Source organism: Lynx canadensis, chromosome D4 (assembly GCF_007474595.2).
Source record: "Lynx canadensis isolate LIC74 chromosome D4, mLynCan4.pri.v2, whole genome shotgun sequence".
Lineage (NCBI taxonomy): Eukaryota > Metazoa > Chordata > Mammalia > Carnivora > Felidae > Lynx > Lynx canadensis.
Genome location: NC_044315.2, coordinates 57,727,193 through 57,754,740, shown reverse-complemented (window position 1 = coordinate 57,754,740; position 27,548 = coordinate 57,727,193). Strand labels below are relative to the sequence as shown.

General features: G+C 46.0%; 1 protein-coding gene and 1 long non-coding RNA gene across 3 annotated transcripts; one reads left to right on the top strand and one right to left on the bottom strand.

Annotated features, from left to right (window-relative positions):
- Window positions 1-59: 59 nt before the first annotated feature.
- Window positions 60-8,919, top strand: LOC115499233. Its single transcript, XR_003964084.1, has 3 exons — window positions 60-732; window positions 1,037-1,148; window positions 3,025-8,919. It is a non-coding gene; the product is annotated as an uncharacterized LOC115499233 (long non-coding RNA).
- On the bottom strand, window positions 1,927-24,261 carry LOC115499232 (clathrin light chain A). 2 transcript variants are annotated; one of them, XM_030293000.1, is made up of 7 exons: window positions 23,926-24,261; window positions 16,247-16,284; window positions 14,107-14,224; window positions 8,918-9,029; window positions 4,528-4,581; window positions 3,317-3,352; window positions 1,927-2,359 (listed from the first exon to the last, which is right to left on the bottom strand). In XM_030293000.1, exons 1-7 carry the CDS (start codon window positions 24,140-24,142, stop codon window positions 2,188-2,190), a joined length of 747 nt encoding a protein of 248 aa, XP_030148860.1. In that variant the 5' UTR covers window positions 24,143-24,261; the 3' UTR covers window positions 1,927-2,187. The 2 variants fall into 2 exon arrangements, with proteins under 2 accessions (XP_030148860.1, XP_030148861.1); XM_030293001.1 differs by lacking the exons at window positions 3,317-3,352; window positions 4,528-4,581 and having other exon boundaries at window positions 23,926-24,258.
- Window positions 24,262-27,548: the final 3,287 nt, after the last annotated feature.

Genomic DNA, 27,548 nt, shown 5'->3' with positions numbered 1-27,548 from the left:
TGCAAAAACTGACAATTTGGGTGCCTTTTGCTTGCCTAATTGCTCTGGCTAGGACTTCCAATACTATGTTAACATTTAAAATTTGACATAAAAAGCAAAGTGGTCCAAAGAAGTTTGAAACTAAATGTTGAACACTCTACTGAGTCCATGGACCAAACTCACTCCTTTTTATGAAACCCCATGTGGGTGATGCAGGTTATCAGGAACAATTCTAAGTTACTACAGCTTTGTCACAAACCACCCTAAAAACTTAAGAGGTTCAAACAGTAATCATTTCTCTCGGATTCTGTGGACTAGGAATTTAGGAAAGGCTCTACTTGGCAGTTCCGACTCCAGGTATCGGATGTATTTGCATTTACAGCCGCTAGAGCTGGGCTAGCGGGAAGTTAGAACACGAGGGACTGGCCAGACGTTTCTGCTTGTAGTTTCAGGATCGCTCTGTGTGGGCTGGTCTGGGCTTCCTCACAGAATTGGCTTCAGGGTGACTCAAGGACTTACCAGCCTGTGTAGCTTTTGCGTGTTCCAACAGACCAGCTGTAAGCTGTGTTGCCTTTGATCTAGCTTTGGAAGTCACAGAGCAGTCCTTTTGTCGTGTCAACCAGTCACCTCTTGATCTGGGGAATGTCAGACTTTATGGATCTTTTACAACCGCCACATCTCCCCTCAGGAAGCCCATCTGGTGTGAGAGAGGCAAGACCAGCCTAGATACTGCCACCAGGAGAATACCAAAAGGTAAGCTGCCCCACGTAGAAGGCCATGGGAGCTCACAGAGGGGAGTAAGGGAAAGCATTTTGGAGACGACCTTTGAGCTGGTTCTTAAGATGGATTTTGACATTTTGAATGGCATTAGCAAGGTCCAGAAGTAATAAATGGTTGAACAGCGAGTGATTACTTGACTGCAATCAAAAGTGGCTGAAGGAGAAGGAGTGAGCAGAGGCCAGAAATGTGAGCCAGATCAAGGAATGCCCAACCTAAGCAGCTTCGAGAGAGGTGGGGACATGGGCAGAAAAGTAATGAAGGTTCCTCTCCCCTCCAGATACAATTACCATGGGAGAGATGGTGAACTTTCCTTCTTGGCAATATCTACTACCCCTCCTGGGTGGTATTACAGGAGTTTACAGCAGTCTCCAACTTGGAAATAGTATCAGGTAACTATAAGCATGTATTTCTGATTTGGCTTTATTAGTTGCTTGAACTATCACCTAAAATGTGACAGGCTGAAAGGCATATAACACGTGTTAAAGCCTGAATGGCGTACACAGTCTTAGTGCTACCTGTCGTGTAGATCAGTATGGTCCAGAACTTTCTGTGATGATGGCTGGGATGCTACCTAACCACAGGCAGCCATTAAGCATATGAAATCTAGGGCTAGAAATGTATTTTAATTAATTTAAGCACACGGGCCTAGTGTGCTGGTTAGCCAGGCCTACATGAAGGGTTTGGCAAGTGCAAGAGTGGAGTCCTAGGGCTGGCACAGACCCCAATGTGTGCTGTGGAAATTCAGAGTAACAGGGCTAGCCACAAAGTAATGCCATCCTGATTCAGGTTTACTGGGTCAATCCGATGGAATAATATATACCCCAGAGAGACCCCTGGTGAAAAATACTACCCAAGCCCCTAGAGTAGGGGACAGTGACAAGAGCCGGCTGGGAAAAATATCTGGGTTGGTAAGGGGATTCACAGCTCTCTGGGGAGCAATGGGAGGTTCATTTTCAGCCACGGGACTCCCTTTTTTCAAATAGAAACTTCCACAGCATCCTACTACATACAGATGGCAGTAACTTGGAGCTCTTTCAGTTCAGAGCGGGGGTGGACACTCCGTGGCTGTGCCTCCTCAGTGCTAGAAATGATAAAAGGAAATCCATCATCCTTTCCAATCTTACTCCAACATGCAGTGTATCTTGAGGTCAATAATGAGACTTCACGGTTGTTTCTGAAACAAATTTATTCTCAGAATAATGCACAAAAGTAGAGGTTGAGGCTACCTTTGGGAGGCTTCCTCCCCCTCCTCTCTGAATGCCAGGGAGAACACAGTTGAGGGAAACATGCAATCACAAACAATGATCAACTCTAAAGACAAAAAGGTTTGGTCCAAAAGAACTCAACATAATTAATCCAATTACTGTGAACAGCTTCACTGAGTAGGATTAAGATATTGCAGATGTAGTGTTTCCACAGGGTGGCTCTTCAGTGCACCAGGGGGGCCTGCTTGAGGGAGATGAGGACAGAGCGCATGCGGGAGACGTCTTTGGCCTGCTTGCTGGACTTGGGGTTAAAGTCACACAGCCGGGCCACCCGTTCCCACTCAGTGCCTGGGGACGACTCGTCTATGTCGTTTACAAAGGCTTCTTCTGCTGCCCTGGAAGCAACAATGAAATATGTTGGTTTAATGTAGAACCCCTTGTGAGCTACCTGGTGGCTGCCTCTTCATGCCTGACTGAATGGCATCTGCTTTTCCAAAGAGTGACAGCCCCTGCCTGGCTCAGGTCAGATTCAGGAGCAGACACGTGGCCAGTTCTCCCAGGCACAGGGGCCCGGACTGCTGTGTAAAATGTTGGAATACAGGTGTTTGGTGCAGGGCTCACTCTCTCTCTGTCTCTGTTGACACAGAGCATTAAAAAAGCAAGTCCTTGGCCAGCTATGCACTGCCTTCATTAACAGGAGCAAAGCAGCAGGCTGGTCAAGAATGTGAACAGTGGTTTATGTTGGGCTCTACTGAGTTTCAAGTAAATTCAGAGCCTTCTAAAAAGCCCACCGGTCATTGCACGATAGCCTCTCGATTTATCCCTAAGACCGGAGAGAAACAGGGCAGATCAAAAGGAATTCAAGACAAAGCTCCCATGCGAGCAGGCACTAGAGACTTAAAGCCATTCTGGAAGGGGGTTTGTTAGGACATTGTCCAGTTCAGCTCAAAGTTGGCCATTTTCCCTCCAGCCGGGTGCCTTGGGCCACTCAGGGCACTCTCTGGACGGGGTGGGCATCTGATGGCTGAACAGCCAATCAATGTCAGTTGCTTTTTGCTAGGATGCTGCTCCAACGATCTTTCACGTCAAGGTCAGCCCACCCCCCAGTTGGGAACTGGTGGGAGCTACAGCCTGAAAGGACAGCGGAAGGAGGAGGGAAGACACACTATATTCATCTACTCCGACAAGCATCACGGGCAAAGCAAAAGCAATGGAGATGACTGGTCTGTGGGGAGGGGGGGTGGCACTCTCACAGGGATGGCCGTGGCAGACACTGCTGAAGCCCAGAGCCACTACAACACTGCGACTTCATGGCACACACAGTTAGGGGCAGTGAGAAAGGTTTACTTAACTGTTCTAGGCTGTAGCAAGGATGGTTTATGTTTGTGCTTAAAGGTGAAGAGAAGAAAAGAAACAAGGAGAGAAACTTTAGGTCAGATATAGAAAATGAGAATGAGCTCAATGCAGATGGTCAGTAAGCTAGACATGCCCTTGCCACTCTAGCTACACTTGGGAACGTGCAGCTGGCTTTGCTGGGCCACCCTGCTGCCCAGCAAACCCAGACTCGACCTTTCCAGTCTCCATTTCTACTCCAGAGAGAATGTGCAAAAAATCAATCCAACACCACCTGTAAGTCCAGCATTTCACAAATCTCATTGCAAATGCATCTGGGGACCCAGGGAACCCCGCTCTGTATTCTAAAGGGATGAACGTGTAAAGGTCACAGGCCCTAAGAGGCTCTACAGCCATGAGCCTATTGTCCACCCTTCTACCCTCATCTCCCTTGTATCAAAAGCTAGTCCTAATTCTTAAGGAAACAGCAATACTGCTCTGAAAACAAGAATCCTTAAGTACTTTTCCAGAGAAGATGTAGTTTTCTTTGGAGGAAGAAACCACAGTGGCCCACACCAGACAGCTTTGGCCATCTGGACCTTAAAAAGCTTGGGGCCTCTTTGTGCCACACTAGGGGGATAGGGCATCAGAAGGTGGCCACTAAACAATTTCCAACGTATAAAACCATAGAGAAACAATTACAGAGCTCCCCCCTTACCCAATGAGACAATCTCCTCTGCTCTGGACTCTGCTGCCCCAAGGGAGAAGCAACCAACCCCACATGTCGTTCTATAGAATTAAATGTAGGAAATCCTGCCTCCCTCCCCGCGCCCCCCCCCCCCAACAGCTCCCAACCACAGAGCTTCCACCTGTTCCAGGTGGGGACACGTCCCGTCCCCACCTAGGGCAGGCAGGTAGCAAGAAGTTAGGGCCCACCCCCGTCCCACAGCCTTCCCAGACAAGGTCACAAATGACCCACATTTTAAAAGGGAATCTGCTTCCTTCTCTCCAAAACCCTGGATGTGCAAAAGGGCTATCGGAGTTAAAGGGAGTCACGATTCTGCAAGACAAATCGATGGGTCATACTCCCAACCTTATAACTCTTAGGCAATCCCCAGAGTGCCAATCTGAAATAATTCAGAAAGCAAAGCAACTTGTGACATAACAGGAACATTAACTCTAAACAAAAAGTAGAATCAAAACAAGAAAAGGAATTAGTTTTGCAACATACACATAACCAATCACGTCAGCGAAGGGTTGTTTGTAGAAAGCTTCATCTGCCACCCTAGACAGCAAGAGGTCCAAAAGGCAGGCAAGCAGGCAGGAAAAAAGAGAGAACATTGAGAAGCAGAAACATCTCAAATCCACAGTAGAGGCATGACTGTGCTCCAGGGGGCTGCTCCCAAGGCTCCGTCCTCACCCAGCAAGGCTTCAAGTGCTGGAGACCAGCAGGCAAGGTTCTCCGCTGGCCTTCCCCAGGGGCGGGTTCTCCCAAGGGAGCCCTGCCAACTCCTTCCCCACCTTCTCCTGACAACGGCGAGCCTTTCTCAGCGCCCGCTTCCAGGTAAGCCCTTTTAGAGACTCCGAATCCATCCGATCCAATCCTCAACCCCAACGACCTAGGAGAACACTAGGACGTGGTCTCACCAACACTTTACAGATCAGGTAACAGGAGGCCTAGAGATGAAGCAACCTGCTCAACCCCAAACGGCAGAACTTGGAAGCAGGCCGGCCTGGCTCTCTGCACTGTGCAGTAAGGCTTCTTCCCCGCTGGCGGATGACCGGGAAGCCACGCCGCCTTCCCGTCAGCCTCAGGGAGTCTCGCTAGGCACGAACGCTGCCAGCTGCCCGACACCAAACACGCTAGGCCCCAAAGCCACTGTCCAACTACTGCTTCTGAACCACCCTGGCTCAATGGGATCAGTTTTCAGTATTCTGGAAACAGATGAGGAAAAAGTTGCCGACACAAGTGGTCTGGCGGAAAGGACTGCAGCCCAGGGTCCTGGCTCTGGCACCGTCTTCCTGTGTGTCCCCGAATAAGCTGGTTCGTCCGCTCAGTCCAGCCAGACTGGACTGCCACCACAAGGTGCAGTCCAGAAACCCCAACTTCACTTCCCCTCTCACTCACACCAGGAATGGATCAAAGTGGCAGGGCTCTATGGGACAGAAAGGGAAGGGGGGCACGCTGGGTGGAGGAGTTTACACCCCCACAGACAGGCTGGCTTATTTAGACTTTGTTGCCCCAGGCTGAATCCCTGGGCCCAGCCAGCCCACCCCATCTATCGTGGGTGGGCAGGGAACCTCCCTGCGGAAATCTTACCCTGTCCTTTGCCAGGCTGGTTTTGGGGCACAGGAGCGGGAGGGGCATTTTGAAGGAAAATCATGCCTGTTTATTAACCTAGGGTCACTTATTTATTTAAAGGGAAATTCTAGTAATTTTATTTCAGTTTATTTTTAGACTCACCACAGCCTGCCTTCTTTCCCATTTTGGTTTATACATAGGAGGTGTTTTGTGGAAATTTGATTGTAACTCTCAGTGAGTCAGCAGGAAAACAGAGTTGTTTGTGGGCAGAATGAGTGGGCGGGAAAGGAAAGGCCAGACAGCTTGTAAGCCCATAATCCTTTTAGTTTACACAAAGGGCTAAACCTAATCAATTTCAGTTTGTGCTTGCTCCTACTGGAAGAAAATAAAGGTTTAGTGATTCCAGTGGAGGCATCACTAAGACAACAAAAGCCTGAATGCCAGGCTTCTGTTCCTTTGCAGTTAGCCCCAAGACTAAAGAGCTTGTTAGTGACAGCAGAGCCCCATCCGGGTCGGGTTACAGACAAGCAGGACAAATGGAAAATCATCATCTAAGTGGCCTGTTTGTTCTTCACCCACCAGACAGAAGGGTCTGAAAGCAGCAATCCTCATGGAAGCCTGTGGGAAAGGGGGCGGGGGGAGGGAGGAGGAATGCCTTTGGGCCTGACCACAGGGTACTCAAGAGGTAACCCACATCAATAGCCCCAACGGGGCATGGGAAAAATGTCTGCCAACTTTTAGAAGTCTTGAAAGAGGGGAAAAGTTAGCACCAGAGACCCCTGTAAAAGGGGAAATGTTTCTGTCAGTTTGGAAGGGAACATGGTCTGCGGCTGGTCTGGAGTACACACTGTCCTGACTGGCTCCCGTGGAGGAGGAATTTGTTTCCACAGGCTGTCACTAATAATTGATGGCTCTTGTGCAGTGGCATCTGCACCCTGAGTTGGGATAAAGGCAGGGAGATGCAATCTGAGGACTGACACCAGTCTACAGATGCAGTGAAGACAAGATCTGCTGTCATCTGCCCAGCACCACGCCTGGGCACCTAGAAGGTTTTAGTTTGGGGCACCTAGAAGTCAGGAGCCTGACGATACACTCAAATATAGGCCCTTGCTACCCACTGCATCTCTTCTTTCAAACTACTCTACCTATCTTTGTGTTCCCCCTTAAAAATCCAGCTGCTACAAAAGTCATCCAGAGAGAAGGGCACATGCTTGAAACGAACACTTCATTTTCTCAAAATACTCACTCTTTACCTACGAACAGAGTTCCTTTACATATATAAATGGGACTCAGTCCCACAGGATGCTGTTTAGAGAATCAAACACGGAGGGGGAGTGGTCAGTGTCACAATCTCGAGGAGGGGGTGTGTGCCATTGGAAGAAGTTCCCCACGGTGGCTCTAAACGGCTCCCATGCTAGTCCATGAAAACTAACTGGAGTAAAATGTAAAAACCACCCCTTCCATCCTGGAACCCTGGTGACAATGGCTCATGTGCCTCCAGTTTTACACACTCAGAGTCTGCCCTGTGCTTCGTGACCTGGTTTTGAAACAGCTACACATTCTCCATGAGTGGCAAGTTTAAGTCTTTTCCCCTCTCTGGAACTTGGGAAGTTCACCTATGACATCATCCAACCCGACATTCTACGATTCTAAGAAAGGTACCAAAGCCCTAAACCGATGCCTGGAGGGACTAAACCTTAGAGACTGAGCTCCTGAAAACAGGAGTGCTTACTCCAAGGATAACTGACACTGTATACAGACAACCCCTTTCTTTCCAGAAGGGCTACAGTTTAGCAAAACTGGCCTGAAAAAATTTCCGCAATTAGAAGCCTATTCCCACCATAATAATTTTTTAAGTCTGAGAATCTGTATGTCAACTTGTTTACACATCAGGGACCCTGAACAGGGAGGGTCAGCCCGGTTTTACCAAGTACTTCAGGGCAGACGGACTCCCGGGCAACTTGCTAGAATAAATGGGGCCTCACAGGGTACTTGCACAAAGAACTCGCTCCTCTCCCTTTAGAGATGTGAACTTGTATCTGTGGTAAATCATCTGGAATGAGCACAGAATAAAGCAGCCTGGACCTGTCAGCACTTCAAAATGACCACAAGCTCAGGAGAAGCCCTGGTAGTTAATGCTACCCTGAGCAACTCAATGTGAAGACCAGAAGGCAGTCCCCACCGTATTAGAACTTCACTGGAACCTGAGAAGCATTCCTAGAAAATACCTCCCCACAGGAAGGGGGCCAGGACTAGGCTCCCATTTGGCATTTAAGACGCAGCCAACAGAACCAACTATGGCCAACAAGAGAAAGGTAGCCGCAGCCTACCGCACACAATGGTCCATCTGTTCTGCTGTAGGTGCCCCACGATGGCACAGGCTGGCTGGCAAAGCGGTCTGCTCCCTCTTTTCTGGCAGATTTCCAGCAAGAAGCTGCCAGAGACCAAAGCACTTAAACCAACTTCTGCCTCTGAGGCAGGAACCTAAGAAGGCGCTTTACCCTGAAAATTACAACTATCCCCAGGCTCAGGCTAGCCTATCTTTCCACTGAGGTAGTGAAGCGACCGTGTTAGAGCTGGGCTCGGGATGCAGCAGGAAGGTGAGCCAATGGCCTACATCAAGGCCAGCAGTGCTGCCTCCACCTCTCTGAGCTACTTCCAAGCAGACTGAGCACGGAGACCACAGCTCCTGCTCGGTGGGGAGAGGAGGAGGCGCTTAGTTTCTCCCTCAACTTTAGGGAGTACATCATAAAGAGCACTTTCAAAAGGTCAATCTTAGGTCAATTTTCTCAGATGTACGCGGAGGACCCTTCGTTCTCAAGTCACCGTGTCGGAACATCCCTGGCTACTGAATTACAAAGCACATTTCCCTGCTAGCGGGCCCCTCTGCCTAGCAGCTTTCAGAGAGCGAGGCTGTATTTAGGGGCTGCAACATGACCAAGTCTATAATCCCCAAAGTACTGAGATCCTGGTATATTCATAACGCAGCCCTTCATTTCAGGGTTACGTTTCTGCATGTGGACTTAATCCGTGACATAACTTTCCCTTTTGCTGCTTCATACCGATACAAGCAACACATATTAACCAAACTCTTAGCTGAAGAGCTAAATCCACTACAACTGGGATGGCTAAAGGACAGGCTGGACTAAGCTCATAAGACCCGAGAGACCTGCAACCTTTATGTTTCAAGTACTTTTTCCAAAACCTGCAAATACATTTCACACTAAAAGAGGCAGCACGTGAGAACTACATTGGCCACTGGAAATGAATTTGATTCCATCCTGGAAAGCAAGCAGTGCTGGCAGCACCGGGGACTGACCTGTTATTTGCTTTTGTTTTCTGTAGCTGCTCGTCCTGCCTCGCATACCACTCTTCTAGCTCCTTTATTGCTTTTTCTTTCCATTCTGCTTCTTGCTTCCGAGAATTGGCATCTTTGAAGGGAAGGAAAAGAAATAAAATGAGGCGAAACACAAATCGAAGTCTGCTCCATAAATTTTTTAGTCTTATTAAAACTGCTGTGTGGGGGGGTGCCTGGGTGGCGCAGTCGGTTAAGCGTCCGATTTCAGCCAGGTCACGATCTCGCGGTCCGTGAGTTCGAGCCCCGCGTCGGGCTCTGGGCTGATGGCTCAGAGCCTGGAGCCTGTTTCCGATTCTGTGTCTCCCTCTCTCTCTCTGCCCCTCCCCCGTTCATGCTCTGTCTCTCTCTGTCCCCAAAATAAATAAACGTTGAAAAAAAAAAAAAAATTTAAAACTGCTGTGTGGGGTGCCTGGGTGGCGCAGTTGGTTAAGCGTCCGACTTCAGCCAGGTCACGATCTCGCGGTCCGTGAGTTCGAGCCCTGCATCGGGCTCTGGGCTGATGGCTCAGAGCCTGGAGCCTGTTTCCAATTCTGTGTCTCCCTCTCTCTCTGCCCTCCCCCCGTTCATGCTCTGTCTCTCTCTGTCCCAAAAATAAATAAACGTTGGAAAAAAAAAAAAAAAAACTGCTGTGTGCTGGCGGGAGACTAGGCAGGAGGGAAGACAAAATTCTGTTTTCCCTGTTTGTACATCCAGTCTCTCATCTCAGGGATTCCATTCAAGGGGTTTCATATTTTATCTCAATCCACTGACATTAGTGGATTCACTAATTTTGGGATTTCTTTTGGGGGTGGGGTAGGGGAGGAATACTTTCTTTCTTTTTTTTTTTTTAATGTTTATTTTTGAGACAGAGAGAGACAGAACATGAACGGGGGAGGGTCAGAGAGAGGGGGAGACACAGAATCTGAAACAGGCTCCAGGCTCTGAACTGTCAGCACAGAGCCCGACACGGGGCTCAAACTCACGGACCGCGAGATCATGACCTGAGCTGAAGTCGGACACTTAACCGACTGAGCCACCCAGGCGCCCCAGGAATACTTTCTTAATAGAAAAAAGCCTTTGGGGGCACCAACCAGGGAAAAAACAACTATGGACCATTCTTTAATAATGCTGTCAATATCACTTCAGGGTGGACAATTAATATTACATCATCTAACAACATCTTCTCCCAAACTATATTTAACAGCCTAGGTTTGACAACCAATGGTTTTGTAAAACATAAGTTGGCACTCTCTTTTAACTAAAGATGGTAGAAGCACCTCTATAAAGCAGGGAGCTGTTGTTAAAATTACCAGAGGTAGAGAAGATTCAGGAATATAGGCGGTAGAATATAGATGGTAAATGTTGAGGGGGACCACAAAGTAGCTATTCCTGCTTGGACTGCAGAGTGAGTCTGTGGCAGAGCTAAGACAGAAGTAAAAAAGAAACTAATGGAGGATTGCTGGGGGTTGAGGTGGGGTAGGGGATCACTAACAGTTATCCAAAAGATTCTAGAAATTAGAAGACGCAAACTTAGCAGGTTTGCCATACTGGATTCTCAAACATTAAGTTTCTCAGCTAAGTATTCACTAAGACATTTAGCTAAAAAGACCAAGTCAGTAGAGAGCAGGAGACAGAAATGCAGGTCACATGCAGTTGACATCTGAAGTTACTCTGAGAGTTCACTTTTAAACATGTTCTTAAGGAAATACTCTCTGGCAGGTGTTTTTATTTAAAAAAAAATTTTTTTTTAAGTTTATTTATCTTTGAGAGAGAAGACAACAAGTGCGCACACACGAGTGGGGGAAGGGGCAAAGAGAGAGAGGGAGAGAGAATCCCAAGCAGGCTCTGCACCGTCAGCAAAGAGCCCAATGTGGGGCTTGAACTCACGAACCGTGATCATGACCTGAGCTGAAGTTGGATGCTTAAGCGACTGAGCCACCCAGGTGCCTGTCGCAGGTGTTTTATAATAGACCCCTCATTTAATCTTTATAACAATCCCAAGAAGGTAAACTCTAGACCCGTGCTCAGCACTGAGACAAACTATAGCTCAGAAAGTTTGAGTAACTTTTCCTAAAGGTTAAAGTCAGTGGCAGAACGAAGATTCAAACCCAGATTTGCCTCTAAAGCTTACACGTTCTTACTTCATTAAGCTGCCTCCAAAGAGAAGGATGGAAAGGAAGGCAAGCCTAGAAAAAAAATCACAAGATGTGACTAGAAGGTGCTCACCAGTGCTCCAGAAAAGAGTCTGGACAGCACAGAGCCAGAGCCCGACCTGTAAGTAGCATCCTCGAGGAGGTTACAAAGCAGCGGTGGTGGCCAGTCACCCCCTGAAGGAAAGAAACTGAGCATTTGGGAGCATTTTTGGGGCCTCTGCAAGCACATTTTATAGTAACAACCTACAGAAAAGGCTGTGTCTGTAACTACTAGAAATAGCCTACTGGCACCTAGAAACTCTCCAAAAGTTTCGGATTCTAAAGCAGCTGTTAGCCTGTAGCCTGTTGTGTAAGTGAAATGGAGAATGCCACGATGCAACGGGAAATGCTGTGAGCTGGCAGTGCGTGTGGACAAGAAACCAAAGAGTACCAAGGTTAAAATTGAAGGTCACCTTTTCAAGAGTGGTGAAATCATTTCTAAAACATTACTTTTTGACTGCAGAGTATTTGCCTTTGTGTGTAGTCTAATGATGATTTTTTTTAAGTTATTTCTCTGAAAAATTAAATAAAAATTGTGATCTGCAGATTGTAGTCGCTGCATAAAACCACCTCTTTAAATCATCTACTTGCTTTTACAGATTTATGAAGGGACACTAGCAATAAGAATTTAGAATTCTTAAATGCTTAGTACAACAGGGCAGAGATCTAAGCTGCAATACAATCACTGCATCTGGGCAGGAGAAGAGGGAGGGAAGGATGAAGAGTCCCCTTAGAGAGCAGGGCACATGGACGGCTGTCTTCTCTGGCAATCCCTATTACTGCTCATGGAAAGGAAAATTATTTGAGGACACAGCCAACAGCTAAGCTGAAAACGACTGACATGGATTCTTTATTTTTAGCATCTATGCTTTCTCACAGTTCTTGCAAGGAAAAAAAAACAAAACAAAACTGAAAAAACACCTAAGGTTCACAGACCAATTTAATTCAGCTGCAAAGCCACATGTTTGACTTCCTTCATAAAAACATCCTAAGGGGCCACCTGGGCGGCTCAGTCGGTTGAGCATCCGACTTTGGCTCAGGTCATGATCTCACAGTTCGTGGGTTCGAGCCGCGCGTCGGGCTTTATGCTGACAGCTTGGGGCCTGGAGACTACTTCAGATTCTGTGTCTCCCTCTCTCTCTGCTCCTCCCTGGCTCACCCTGTCTCTCTCTCAACAATAAATAAAGATTAAAAAAAATTTTTTTTTAAAAAGCATCTTAAGAAAACAATTCACTGAACATTCCCAAGGTGCCCAATCTGGTAACTGAGAAAACGCAATTCTTCCAGACACCAAAAGTGTACTCCCTCCATGGAAGACAACTTTACTAAACTTGGGGAAAGGGAAAAGATAAAGTTGGGTTCTGAAACGTGAAAAATACTAATACCAGCTAAGTCTTGCCTCTCAGCTTACTCAGAAGCAGCAGCCAGGACCAAGGCTGCCGGCACCACGAGGACAATTTTCATCTTATCCGATGCAGGAGCTACTAGCTACACGTGGCTGTTAAAATTTAAAATTCGGTTGCTCAGTCACACGAGTCACATTTCCCATGCTTAACAGCCACATGTCGCTAGTGGCTACCATCACTGGAGAGCAGAGATAACATAGTATTTCCATCATCAAAGAAATTACTACTGGATAGTGCCATAAAGGTTCAAACAGAAGTGTGTCCTTTGATCTCAAAGTCACATAAATTGGACTGGAGAAATAACAGACTCGGTCCTACTTCCAGGTGTCAACTACCCCAACCAAAGAATAGGACTCACGTGTTTACTAATTCAGTGGTTCCCAAGAAAGAATAACGCTGACATTGTGGGTACACAGAAGAACATCGTTATTTCTAGATACACAATAAAATATTTAGGCATAAAATACGTGATGTATCTAAAAGTGGACCAGAAATGTGTGTGTATAAAACACACACACACACACACACACACACACATTACATTTATATAAAGATAACCCAATATGACAAAATGTTAATTGCTGAATCTAGGGGGTACACACAAGTTCATTTTACTCTTCTTTCAACTATTCTGTTTGAAATTTTAATGAAAAGTTGAGAAGACTGCCCCATGGCTTTATGTCCACACTGTGCCATACCTCTGCAACTCCCAAGTACAGATACCAAGCCTCCCAATCCTGACCAAAAGCGACACTCCATACACAGATCTTCACCGAAGGCCCGGCCAGCTGGCACTGATCTTGGGCTGGGCCTGCCTGGTGGGATAGTGTTCACTAAATGCAATGTGACTAAGGGACAGATGGGTCTGGACTATGAAACAGGGCAGACTTGAGCTGAACTGTGACTCCACCACTTCTTAGTTAAGTGACTCAAGAACTTATCCTGGGATTCTCCCATTCCTCACCTACCTACAGAGGTAAAAACGTACCTTACAGAGCTATCAGAACAGGAAAACAAAATTGTACATGTTTCCTACAATTGACATTTTCCTCTTAAAGCATTACCTTAAATTCAGCCTTCAAATGATAAATGGACTCTGGAGTCTCTCACATGGACAGGATACCTACAAGTTTATACAACACCCTTATAAATACCACCCCGGACTACCCTTGGGGTTGGTAACACTGATCTTATTCCACAGAGGAAGTAACAGACACTGGAAGGTTTGAGCAACCAAGTGCCCAGAGCTGGTAAGAGTTAAGCCTGGGCCTTGAACCTAGTCTTTTACTCCAAGCTCAGGACTCTTTCCACAGCACTGCTCTGCTCTTCCTGAGAGGATGCACTCGGTGGCCGGTAGCGGTAGCGACTCTCCGAGCTGCCCTAATCCTCACACAATGGCCTGTGATCAAGCGTCTCCATGCGGGTGGCCTTGGGGCCTTTATTTAGGTTGAGAAAGAGATCTTCCCAAATACGAGACAAGGACATTATGGCTAATTCTAGTTAAAAAGGGTAAGAGTCAAGGTCAACTATCACACTGAAAACAGACACCCAAAGACATAAAGGGATTCCTTACCAAGGGCTTCCAAGCGTTCCGTTTGCTCTTCTCTCCACTTACGGATACTTTCAGGCTCTGACTGCAAGCGATCCACTTGTGAAATAGCTGCGTAACTGTCTGTTGGACCATTACTCTCCTTAACACAAAACACAATTGTGTTCTATCAGTACCAGACGTTCCTTCCTGAAACACACTTCATCCATGGCAGAACCCCTGGTTATGTACAGCACGGAGGCTGTTGTAAAATGTTAAAGGATTACCTTAAAAGCAACAACACAACCTCACGTGCCAATAGGGAGCTTTCAACATTACTGCACAGAATCCTTACAATCTACAAGGGAGGTAGTTTTTATCCTACTTGTTAATAAATGGGACGTGAGTGGGAGAGAGGAAAATTGGGGAGGCGGGTAATAATGGACTTCCTAGGAAACAGTGTTAATGGTTTTTGTTTCCCCACTTGACACACAACTTCTGTGGAATCTTCAAAGTAACAAAGGTAAATACACAGCCCAGAAAGGCCTAGAACCTAAGGCTTCTAAATGCCATTATACAATGTAGGAAAAAGATCACTTAATACCACCTAACCAAAATGTGAGAACTCTGGGTAAAAGAGTCCAAAAGAAAACATGCAGTCCCTACAGTCACACCAAAGAAAAGAATAAAAAGGCAAGCAAATATGAGTCACAAGTGGGGGGTGGGGGGGCAGATTCTTTTACAGTGGCTAAGGTCTGACAGCTGATACACTGATAAAGACTCAAACAGAATCTTTAAGAGATTTATCTTTTAGATTTTTCACCTGTTGAACTAGGAAGTAAATTCCAAATTAACCTAACCAGACCATAAAAGATGGAAGGGGAGTTACTTAAAATATTAGTTAACTAAAAAACAAACAAACAAAACTTAGTAACACTTTCCATGTGTCAGGCACATAAAAGCTTTATCCCCCAAGCAAAGTTTTTCTTCCCATTTCACAGCTGGAGAACTGAGACACAGAACTGACATGTCCACTTCACAGCTAGTTAGGGACAGAGCCAGAATCTGAACGCTGTTGTGTCTCACTCTAAGGATTAAGCTCTAAACCAGGGATTGGAAACTAGAGTCCGTGCCAGCTGCCTGTTTTTGTAATTACATTTTACTGGAACACAGCCGTGCCCATTCACTTATGTTCTGTCTATGGACGCTTTCACAGCACAGCAAGAGTAGTCTGACAGAGACCTTCGTGACAAAGCTTAAAATGTTTACGACCTGGTACTTAACGAAAAAATTAGTCCAACCTTGGTTTAAGCTAATTAGACTAACATCCTTCTTTAATTGGTTGAGGGATGGGCAGAAGAAACCCAGGCATAAGCAAAGCATCATGCTATTCCCCCAGGCTATAGTGACTACTTCCACTTGGTCCAGAAGGAAACACACAACTCTTGTTGGGTGCTTGGGAGAAGAGGAGAAACCTCCACTTGTTCTAGATAAAAGGACATGCACACGTGAAGCCCAATGTGCCCTGTGACCACCATTCGACCACCATGAAAAAAGCTAGAGCACAAAAATGCATGCTTGGCGGCCAGAGTCCGAGAACACTTCAATTACATAAACTACTAAAACTTCGCTGTGTTTAAGGTGATCCAAATTGGGCTAGCAACTGAAAGCTTAGTGAGGAAGAGGTGAAATAATGGTAGTAACCAAAAATTCCAGCCCCCCCCCCCACCCCCAATATCATCTCAAAAGTTCAAATGCTGGCCCCACCACATACCAGCTTTGTTACTTTTAGACTACTCTCTCTCTGTGCCTCAGCTTATTCATCTGTAAAATGGGAAGGACAATAGTACAGGTTCCCCAGGTTGTTGAGAAAATTAGAGATTAAGTAGAAACACTTGACACAGTACATGGCACATAGTGTTTAGTCACTGCTACCATCACCATCACGAAGGTTCATTTCTGGAGAATAAAACTGGTAACACTAGGGCCAGGTCAGTAACATTTTAGAAGAAGGATCTATCAATGTCACTTCTCTTCAAATCCTTCCATTCTAGCAGGTAACATACCCAATACTAATACACCTAGGAAAGTCAAAAGAGTGGAGTCCTTTCTAGATCAGTGAATTCAAATCACAGGAAAGGAAGCCTTGACCACTATCATTCAACATAATCAGAGTACTCTGTACCTGGTAGTATTCGCCATTCATCACTCCATCAACAGCATCTGCAAGACATAAAATTCAGTCTATCAATCAGGGCTGGTCAAACGCTAGGCCAAAGCACTCTGGCATATAATACCATACTATATGCTGCAGGTACTGTAAGTTATACTAATACTATCCCTTGTTAGGCACTAGACAGAACAAATGACTTCCTGTTTAATGAAATCAAGATGTACTTATACACAAATTACTTCACCAAATTGTGGATAAAATCTGCATGAAGCCCCTACTTCAAAACCTTTTGATCTTCTGGCCTAGAAAGAGAACACATGGACGCCTGGCAGAAGAATCTCAGAGAGCAACAGTGTCTATGAAAGTTCTGGAGAAGGCAAAGCAAAAGTGGGCCCTAGAATCATCCAGTCAGCAGTGACATGCAGCTTCATATTCAAACCAAGGTGCTTTCTTGGAGGTAAGAACTCTCCATCCTGTGCCTATAGAGACCCAAGGGTCTACACCTGACTTCTTGCTAATTCCTCCAGACTACCTGGAATTAGCCTGGGCTAGTAAGATTCGGGCATACCAAATTAAATCAGTGTTTTCAAGGACACAAGTAACAAAAAACTCAAAGTACGGTGTACCATCCAGTCTTGCACAATTAATTACTCATGAGCTAAATGAGAAAGTCCATCTGAGAAATGTAAAAAATGCCTTTTCAAGTAAGACCTAGAGACTATCAATCCATATGGTACACAATGGTGGTCCAAGGGTGCCTAGTGGCTCAGTCGGTTAAGCATCAGACTCTTGACCTCAGCTCAGGTCATGAACTCACGGTTCGTGAGGTGGAGCCCCGTGTGGGAGTCTGCGCTGACTGCTCTCTAAATAAATAAATAAGCAAGCAAGCAAGGAGACATTAAAAAAATTAAAAACAAACAAAACAGTGGTCCACAAGCTAAACATATTTAAAACACAAGTAAGTACTAAGTAAGAAAATTTCCCCAAACCGGAATGTCCAGGTTTGGGGATGAAGGCAGGCAGACGGACAACCTGGCAATACTGGGCCTCTATGAAAGGATGGCCTTTACATACAGCGTGCTCTGGTCTATCTGCCGGGATCCCCGTCCCACTTTTTTTTTTAAACTCCATTCTGTATCTCACTAATTCAGTTACCTGATCAGCCTGCATCCTAACCCCTGCCCTGACCCAAAAGCAGTCACTAAGAGGCAATCTACAGACTGAATGCCATTCCCGTGGAGTGGCTGCTCTGCCTTCCTTCAAAAGCCCTGATCCAGGCAACATAAAAATGTAGCTTCCACCTACACATTCTGCACTCTGTAGCTGCTGACCGACCTACATCTACTACCTACTATGAAGGACTTCTATCATGTATCCAATTTTTTCAAACTACAACGACCATCTTGTCGCCTGGGGCGAGAGACAGAAGAGATGAACCTAAAAGACACAAGAACCCACACAGTGAAAGAACGCCAAGCAAGCAGTTAGTGTGGGCCACCATCAACAAGGCCCTCAGAAGGCACTCTATGGAAACATCAGGGCTTTCCTCGAGGCCTGGGGCAGGATGCTCTCATCCTTCCCTCAAGAACAGGCAAAGATTTCATTAAACCACTCCTCTGCTCTTGATTCCTAACTAATTAAACCCAACTCGAACTGCCTGTTTTCCAAACCAACCCTAACATTTTATCCATTCTTTTGGTTCTCTTGCTTCTCCCAATTACTCTCCTCTTGGCTTTGAGTATTGAAAACTTTTATAGATTACTTCCCCAGCACATCTCCCTAAGACACTTTTTAAAAAAAAAGGAAAAGAGAGAAAGAAGAAATATATAATTTCAACACTCAGCCCATCGGCTTCTACCCTTTAGCACACACATGGCAACTGCTTTCAGTGAAACCAGACTCCTACAACATATGCTTTCTTGGAATTCATTCATCTATGTCCTTAAATTCTCATTTTTTTTAGTATGAAAGAACCTACTATTGTTTCCAAGGTGCCAGGCACCATGTCCAACATTTTATACACGTTAAGTTTTAATCCTTACAATAAACCTAGATGTATCAGCCCTTCACAAATGACCTGAAAATAGGTGTAGGGTTCCCTGAAAGATAAGGTGTTCTTGAAGGGGCAAATAATTAATGACAGTATTTTCTCTCTTGATTTTTTAAGATATGTAAGAAAAAATAATAAATGCATGTTTTATGAGATAATCAGCTTTTCAAAAGTGGTGCAATACCTCAGCAGGCCAGGAAGTCAGAGGAAAGATCATCTGATACATGAATACAAACAGCCAGGATCTAAGCATTTACCTACCTTCATGGATTTTGATCTATGTTTCAACGGCTGGTTATGGTTCTTGCTTATTTCAACACAGTTCTCATATTTTTTAATAAAGCTTGATTTTTTTTCCCTGTTTTCTTTTAGAGGGAGTGTGCAAGTGGGGGAGAGGGGCGGGGGAGGAGAGAAAGAGAAAGAAAGAGAGAATATCTTTATTTTTTTTTTTAACATTTATTCATTTTTGAGAGACAGAGAGAGAGCATGAGCAGGGAAGGGGCAGAGAGAGGGAGACACAGAATCCGAAGCAGGCTCCAGGCTATCAGCACACAGAGCCCGACGTGGGGCTCAAACTCACAGACTGTGAGATCATGACCTGAGCCAAAGTCAAGACACTCAACCGACTGAGCCACCCAGGTGCCCTGAGAATATCTTAAGTAGGCTTCACACTCAGCACAGAGACTGACACTGGGCTTGATCCCATGACTCTTTGAGATCATGACCTGAGCCCAAATCAAGAGTCAGAAGCTCAAGCCTGCTTAAGATTCTCTCTCAAAATAAAGAAGTAAACTTAAATAAATAAATAAACTTAAATATATATATATATATATATATATATATATATAGAATTGCTGGTCACAGGATGTACATTTTATTTTTTTAATGTTTGAGAATGAAACAGACAACATGAGTGGGGGAGGGGCAGAGTGGGGGAGGGGCCGAGAGAGATCCCAAGCAGGCTCCACACTGTCAGTGCAGAGCCTGATGTGGGGCTTGAACTCACAAAACCATGAGATCATGACCTGAGCAGAGATAGAGTCAGATGCTCAATGGACTAAGCCACCCAGGTGCCCCAGGATATACATTTTAACTAAACATTGACCAACTGACCCCTTTTAGTCTATTTCTATTACTACCATCAGCACATGACTGCCCCATTTCTCAGACTTTTTTTTTTCTTTTAATGTTTGAGAGAGCACTAGCACAAGCAGGCTGGTGGGCAAGTAAGCACAAGTGGGGGAGGTGGGGGGAGAGAGAGGGGGGAGGGGGGAGGGGGAGAGAGGGGGGAGGGGGAGGAGAGAGGGTGGGGAAGGAGAGAGGGGGGAGAGAGGGTGGGAAAGGAGAGAGGGGGGACAGGGAGGGGGGGAGAGGGAGAGGGGGGGAGGGGGGGAGGGAGGGAGGGAGGGAGGGAGGGAGGGAGAGAGAGAGAGAGAGAGAGAGAGAGAATATCCTAAGCAGACTCTGTGCTAAGTGCAGAGCCCTTCATCTCACAATTGTTGAGATCATGACCTGAGCCAAAATCAAGAGTCAGATGCTTAACCTACTGAGCAACCAGGTGCCCCCATTTCTCAGACTCTTAATGACACTAAAGACTGAGTTTTGGGTTTTTAAATTTTGGCTAATTTGATAGCAGGGAAAAAACTTAAGGTGGCTTTGTTGTGTCAATCTTATTTCTTGTGAGGTAGTCATGTATCTGACGTTTGATTTTCTTCCTTACTGAATTGTGAGAATTTTGCCCATTTTTGTATCTTCTGATCTCTAAATATTCGCTTTGTATTATTTGTCTTCTTATTACAAATATTTTTCCCATTGTCATTTTGTATGATTTATAATATTTAACAACTAGAGCTACTTAACTTGTATGCGGACACTATCAATTTTTCCTTTAGGATTTCTGTATCTGCTTTTATGCTGAAGGACTTTTATACTCTGAGATAGTCACTTTTCCTCTGATACTAAAATAACAAAAATGCCTCTCTTTAATCCACCTGGAATTTAGTTTTTGTAAGACAGAAAGAGTGAGATGATCTTGACTCCTAGAGCTTATAATAGCTAGTATGGTCAGGCCTAAGCCTAAATTCTGGTTAATTTATTACATTTAACACACGAACTGTCCTTAATATATTCCAACCCAGGGCCATTCCCAACAGGAAGAGACTTTGATCGCTACTCCATATACAAAACTAGAAGCAACTGTCATCCCATACCTCCTCCTAAGTCACATGCTGCCTGTCCTTGAGGTCTGAAGTCTCATTCAAAACCCACTGGCAAGTGATCTGAGCTCATTAGTTACTGTACAGACATTCAGCTGGCCCAAGTCCAAGAATTTCCTATTGCTACAAAAACATGCATAGACGACATTTAGGGCCTTGATTTATTAGGGTAACTAAGCTAAGTAACCTGATGCTCCAGAAGGAAACTTCCTAGGGCATCTCAGGAACTCCAGAGAGAAACAAAGGCCAGAATTAGTTTCCAGAGAAGGAAGATACTTTGTCCCAAACCCACTTGACTCCCACATTCCCCATCCACTGGGGGTCAGGCACACATCGGTTTGAATTCCAGTGGAGACATGCATTAGCTTGCTACCTTAGGAAAACTGCTCAACTTCCCCCATGATCAGCTCTTACCTGTAATAGGACGCCACTACTTAGCCTGCGCTTACTGCATGGATGTGAAACCACAAAGAAGCTGGCATACATTAAGTAGGCAGTACTACTAATTATCATGCATGAGACTTCCCTGAATTCTCTCCTCCACTGCTACCAAGAAAATAACTCTCCTCCTCCAGAAAACTTTAATTCATGTGCCTCCCTCCCTCCTTCTCCAAGGATAGACTTGTCAGAAACAACAAATATTGCCTCACTGCCATAATCTCTCAGTAGCTCCTTACCCGCGGTCTCCCCTCCCTCCTTAGCCATCACGATCGAGGCTTTTCCACAGGTCTAGACTTATGCTGCCACTTTCCTGACTACTTGCTCTTCAGTATGCGAGCCACTTCACTCAGCTGGTCACCCTCCCCCCCTCGAAACTAACCTCTCTTCTCCAGACCTCCTAACAACCGAGGGAGTCATCCAAGGCTCAGGACCTCCGGTTTATGTCTGTTCCCATCCTTCATGGGAGTTTCCCCCAAGGCTGGGGAAAGTTTACGTATGTTCCTCTTTCCTGAATCTGTTAGAGCATCCTGCCCATATATTTCTGTACGGTAACACATCCGATACAGGGCTTCCTCCTACACTTGATCTTAGCCAAAAGGCCGAGAAGCGATACAGGGCTTCCTCCTAAAATCTGTTTCCTCAGCACACCCCAAGGCCCATAAGCCTTGTAATGCCTCTCTCTCCCCGCTACTCCCAAGGAATAAGAGTACAGCCAGGTAACTGTGGTATTACTACCAAGTAATACCAAGTACAGTGTGTTAACGCTTTACAGGTACTAATGTAATCCTATCAACTCTGTAGATCTGTACAAGGCAGCGGTGGTTACGGAAGCTGCCTGAAACCACAAAGTTAAACTTGGGCTCAAGCAGTCTAGGACAGCACAGAATCTTAACCACTAGAGTGCCTCTTTGAAAGGAAAGAAAGCAGAGCCCAACTAGTTCTCTAATCCCCAAAGGAAGTGCTGACCACTACACTATTACTGATCTCAACTGCACTGTCAGGGGACTGGCTTCAAGTCCATGAACGCTTAGGTCACTAACAAAGTCCTTCCTAGAAACTAAGTCAGCAACCATCCCTTCCTTCCCTTTGCTGAAAGCTTAATGCACAGGGGACCTATCCCCTCCCTTTTACCTCTCCAAACTGCCCATCACCAACATTTGTCTTTCTATGCAGGACTCTCAGACCTAATATTTTTGTTCATTCCTTTGAGTATCTATTACGTGCTAGACACCCTGCTAAGCACTGGGGACACAACCGTGAGCAAGAGTAACACCGTCCTTGGATCAGGACAGTTTTCTAACTATGGGTCCTGATTCTCTGAACTCTGTCCTACCCAAGGCAGCCACAACTGCCTACTTCTGTACCTTTCAGAAATGACCACCTCTTATCCCACGAAACCCCTGCTGACACAACTGCAACAGAACATGGTACAACCAAAGGGCAGAGGGACTTGGGGCACAGAAATAAACTTGCCCTTTTTTCCTAAGCAAGTCATTGCTCTGTAGGACTCAAGTTTTCTTTTATTAAATGAGGAAAGTAAACTAAGGATCTAAAAAGTAAATTTATGATTCTCTGGCAAATGTTAACACCACCCAACCACAAAAACCTATTCACTTAAGGCCAACTTCATCTCCTGCCACAGCCCAGTTTACAGTTCAGTCCCACCTGCTTGCTGTAATTTGCATTTTCAAGTGTATCATATGTTCTCGTGTAAGTTTTTATTGGGGGACTGATTTGCTTAGGAGGTACCACGGTGCAGCATAAAAAGCCAAGAGTCTGTAAACAAGCAGTCTCCCCACTCCTACTCACAAAGATGGTTCCGCTTGGCTGGCACAGTAATTTGAGAGTTCTGAGTCCGAATCCTTCCATGAAGAGCACAACTACAGTGCAACAAAATCTCGGTCTCCAATACTCCTTAGCGTCTCATTCCCAGCAGGTTTCTCTCATTTATGTTATCTGCATGGCCCTTTAAGGCTGTAGTACAAGCACTCCTATCTGCCCTACTGTGCCCTATTCTCCTTTAATTTTTTTTTTTTTTTTAAGTAAATGAAAACCCAGGTCTTACTTCTTCCAGCTAATTTCCTACTTCCCCATATGACTAGAAAGGTCTCTTCCACTCATCTCTTCCTTCCACCATAATTCCAAACATCACCCACAGCTAAGGCATTCAAAGGTCGGGCTGGCATCCTAAGGCTCGTTTTTTGGTTTTGTTTTTGCCAGACCTCTGGCTGGGAAAAGGCCACACAATATTCTCTCTTCACCTTTTGGAAGGCTAGTCCAGCCTAATCTTAAATTCTGCTTAGGCAACACTGCTTACCAAAGCTGTTCCTAGAGGAAGTAGAGCTCCAGAAATCCTGGCTGTAATCCGTCCGATAAATGGTAAAACTCTTATCCTTCTTTGGCTGGAATTTCTTCCTCCAGGGCTAGGCCACCTTCCTCGAGTTCCCTACTCACGCCTCCTTTCGTCCCCATAATCCAACTCTACACCCCTGAAGTCCTTAAATGCTGAACGGTATTGCCACCTCTGTTGGTGTATATCCCCAAAACGACAGCACTATGCTCATTTTTTCTGCCTTCCTTTCCCAGTAACTGGTTCTGTGCTGGGTTCAGACTTGCCTTTAAGTCTAGCCAAACTGCGCCAATGCGGCTATGTTTCAGAGGCCAGGCTCAAAGCACAGCAAGTGCTCAATGAAAAGTTCCTGAGCTGAACCGGCTTCTTCAGGCTCGTCAGCCTGACAAGTACTCTATTTTCTTTGCTTTCTCGCTCTATCCCGTCCAGGAGCACTTAAACACACTCACACGACAGAGTAGGCTCACCGAACCTAGGTTTCTGCAATGACTGGGCCAGGGTCTCGTTTCCTCCTTGCACTCTTCCTTACCCTCCTCCCCGTTCAGCAAAAAACAAGTTACACAGAGCCCTTAGACCCACCCTGGGCCAAGTTTCTACACAAGTCCTCCCGCCCCAAACGCGCCCGCACTCTCACCCGGACCCCCCGGCGGCTCGCCGTGCGGCTGGGGCCCGGGGGCACCGCCGTCCAGGATGGCGAAGGCCTCGTCGTTCTCGATGCCCGCAATCTCGCTCTCCTGCTGCGCCAAGAAGGCCGCGGCCGGGTCTTCTTCGCCGGCACCGGCCACCCCGTTCCCCAGCGCGGGGCCGCCCGGGGCGCCGGCGGGGGCGCCGAACGGATCTAGTTCAGCCATGGCGGGCAGTTCAACGGCACGGACACCAACGTTGAAAGACAAGCCAACCGCCCCACCGACACCGCGCCCCGCAGCGGCAGCTGTGGCGGCGACCGCGATCCGACGACAAGCGGGAGGGAGAAGGCGGAAGCGGAAACCCTGCCCCTATATCCGGTTGGTCTAGGCGGTGTTGGGGTGGGAGCCGAAGGGCTAACAACCAATCAGAGGACAGAAATAGTTCAAGAACCACCCAATCAGCAGGAGGAGGGGAGGGCCTCCGAGGAAAACTCGTGACTCGGGCAGCGCGGGCTGTGAGGGTAGTGAGCCCAGTCAGGCCTGAGGAAGGCGGAAGTGGCTTGACTTGAAGCAGCCTTACCCACCTGGCCTTTGGGGCTGCTCTGACCCTGGACTACCGTCTCGGAGGGACTCTAGTGCTGAAGGCGGAGGTGAGGGGAAGTGAGTGCGACAACGATCGGTGGATTACGGAAGAGGCAAGCTACTTACGCTTTCTGAAGAGGCAAGCTACTTACGCTTTCTGAACCCAGGTTTCCTCGTTTGGAAAATGGGATCGAGAATCTTGCACTGCCTCCCTCCCAGGCTCCTTGGGAAGGCTGAATCCTTTCAGAGCTGTTTACTGGCTTTATTAAAAATTTTGTATTTGTTCATTCATTCACCCAGCCTGGATTATTTTCACCTGTGGAGACGCCTGACTGAAACGTAATTCATTCAGGGCCGCCTGGCTGGCTCGGTCCGTGGAGCATGTGACTTTTGGTCTTAGGGTGGTGAGTTCGAGCCCCACCGTGGGTGTAGAGATTACTTAAATAAACTTAATTCATTCTGATTTTTCTACCCCACAGTATTTTTATAAAAAGGCGAAGATATCTCCTTTTATAAAGCCTTTTTGCAGCGAGTATGTCTTACCAGGGCTACACATACATTTCTAGAACTGGAAAACTCCTTAGGGATCACCTAGGAATTTCATAGGGAAACAGGCCCCTGTGTGGGAAGGGATTAATCACCCAGGGAGTGCTCAAGAGGAAACCCAGGTCTTCTGGGCACCTCAGAATTGGTACAACCTCTTGTATGTACATACCTCTGTCAGCGAAGGACAGCAGTTTTCTTTAAAATTCCTTCAATATAGGGGCGCCTGGGTGGCTCAGTCAGCTAAGCCTGCGACCTCAGCCCTGGTCTTGATCTCCCCGTTTGTGAGCTCGAGCCCCGCGTCGGGCTCTGTGCAGACAGCTCGGAGCCTGGAGGCTGCCTGGGATCTCTGTCCCTCCCCTGCTCACGCTCTGTCTCAAAATAATAAATAAACGTTAAAAAAAATTTTTTTTTAATTCTTTTAGTATTTAACATCAGGGGATTTTGTCTACACCATAAAAATGATAATGGGTGATTACATTTAACCCCCCACCACCCCCCCCAAAAGGAAAAAAGCAAAACCCAACCAACCAGAGGTCAGAAATGTCTCCTGAGATGGTCAGCAAAGGACAGGAAAGTGGTTTCTTGAAAACTATATGTATCTTTAATGACATGGGGTGCCCGGTGGCTCAGTTGGTTGAGCGTCCGACTTTGGTTCAGGTCATGATCTCACAGTTCTTAAGTTCAAGCCCCGCATCCAGCTCTGTGCTGACAGCTCAGAGCCTGGAGCTGCTTCGGATTCTGTGTCTCCCTCTCTCTCTGCCACCCCCCCCCCCCACTTGTGCTCTGTCATTCTTTCTCTCAAAAATAAACATTAAAAAAAATTTTTTAATGACAAAAGGAGGTAATTATTTGCTTAAAGCATGTATTTTTAACGTTATTTTTAGTAGGAAATGTAAGAAAATTTTGAAGAAAAGCATTTAAGAAACTTAAAATCTTAGGCCTGCAATTCATTTTCTCCTCCCTCTTTTTGTTTAATGCTCATCCCTAGCATAAACTATCAACAACATAAGGAGTTTCACATTCGTCTTTTCCTTGAAACCATCTCTCCTGCCCCTGGGTGGAGGATAATGGGAAAAGACAGCCATGAGGGGGGCCAAGGAAGACAACTGTTGGATGCTCACAACAGTAGTAGCTGAGGGAGACAGCCTTCACTCTTGAAAGTAGATGGATACGGCTGAAGACAAGCGTATTAGAGTCAAATCAGGGAGGGCTTGAGTGCCCAGGTGAGGATTATTCCTGAATTGCAGGGGCTGAGAGGAGACTTTGAAGGACTTTAAGCAGGCAACAACTTAGAACCCTGTTCTGAAATCTGGCATCTCAGGCAATGTAAACATAGAGGGTTCTGAGAGCAGAGACGAGTTAGGAAAGGTGCTGCACTGAACCTACAGTGGTTCAGGAGGGAGACGAGGGGGACCGAGGATGATATTCCAGGGAACTGAGCAGCGGGCTCTGATGGAAGAAAAATAATGGAGGTAATGTACACATAACTTGGTAACTGACCACATTTAGGAGGCAGGGAGGAGATCCACAGACAATATTTATAGCTTAGAAAACCATGAACAGAAATAGCCATGACAGGAAAAGCCAGTTGAGTGCCATGAGGCAGGAGATGAGACAAATGAAGAGTTCAGTGTGGATTCTTACTGAGCTCAGGGCACCTGCAACGTATTCAGGAGGCATTCAACAGGATATTGGAAATCAGTCTAACATTTAGAAGAGGAGGCTTTAATTCTAGCAATGGTGGGTAGAGTTGCTTAGGGCCAACTCTTCTGCTGAGAATAACCAGAAAAGCTGGGGAAGCAGTTTTTTCAAAATCTCTCTGAAGGCATCAGAGGACTGACTGCCAAAGCAGTGAGGAGTTGCGGACCCAAGTCCTAGGAGAAGGGGGTAAGCCAAGAAAAGTGAGTCTAACATTTGGAGCCACTTTTCCTCTCAAGGAGATTGTTAGTTCTAAAAGCAGACGCTGAGAAGCCAAGTAGAGCTCTCAGTAAACAAGGCTGGGAGGAGAAAATAGCTGAGGGCTTACCAAAAAGGAAGAACCCTGAAAACTGTACCAGGTTTTTATGTGGGGTCCAGGAGGGCTATGACTGTACAGTAGGAATCAAGGTGAAGCTCTTCTAAAGCCCAGCTTTGAATCTTACAAATCCTTGACTGGGCTTTCTAGTGCCTTTAGCCTAGAGCTGCCTGCCAAAAGCAAAAGTAAATTCTAATAGAAAACATTCATCCAAAAATAGCTAAGCATGAAAAGACAAAACATGCTCAGAGACATTTTCAGAGACAGACCTATAATAGAAATCCCAGAGGATTCAGATAATGGAGTTATCAGACCTACGTTTTAAAATAGCGATGATTAAGGACTTAGGGGAATTAAAATAAAATAGAGAATTTCAGCAGTTTAAACATTTGAGAACCAAAATTTATAGTATCTGTTACTAACAAGTCAATGGATAAATTTAATAATGGATTAGACATGACTGAAAAGAGAATTAGTGAGCCAGAAGAT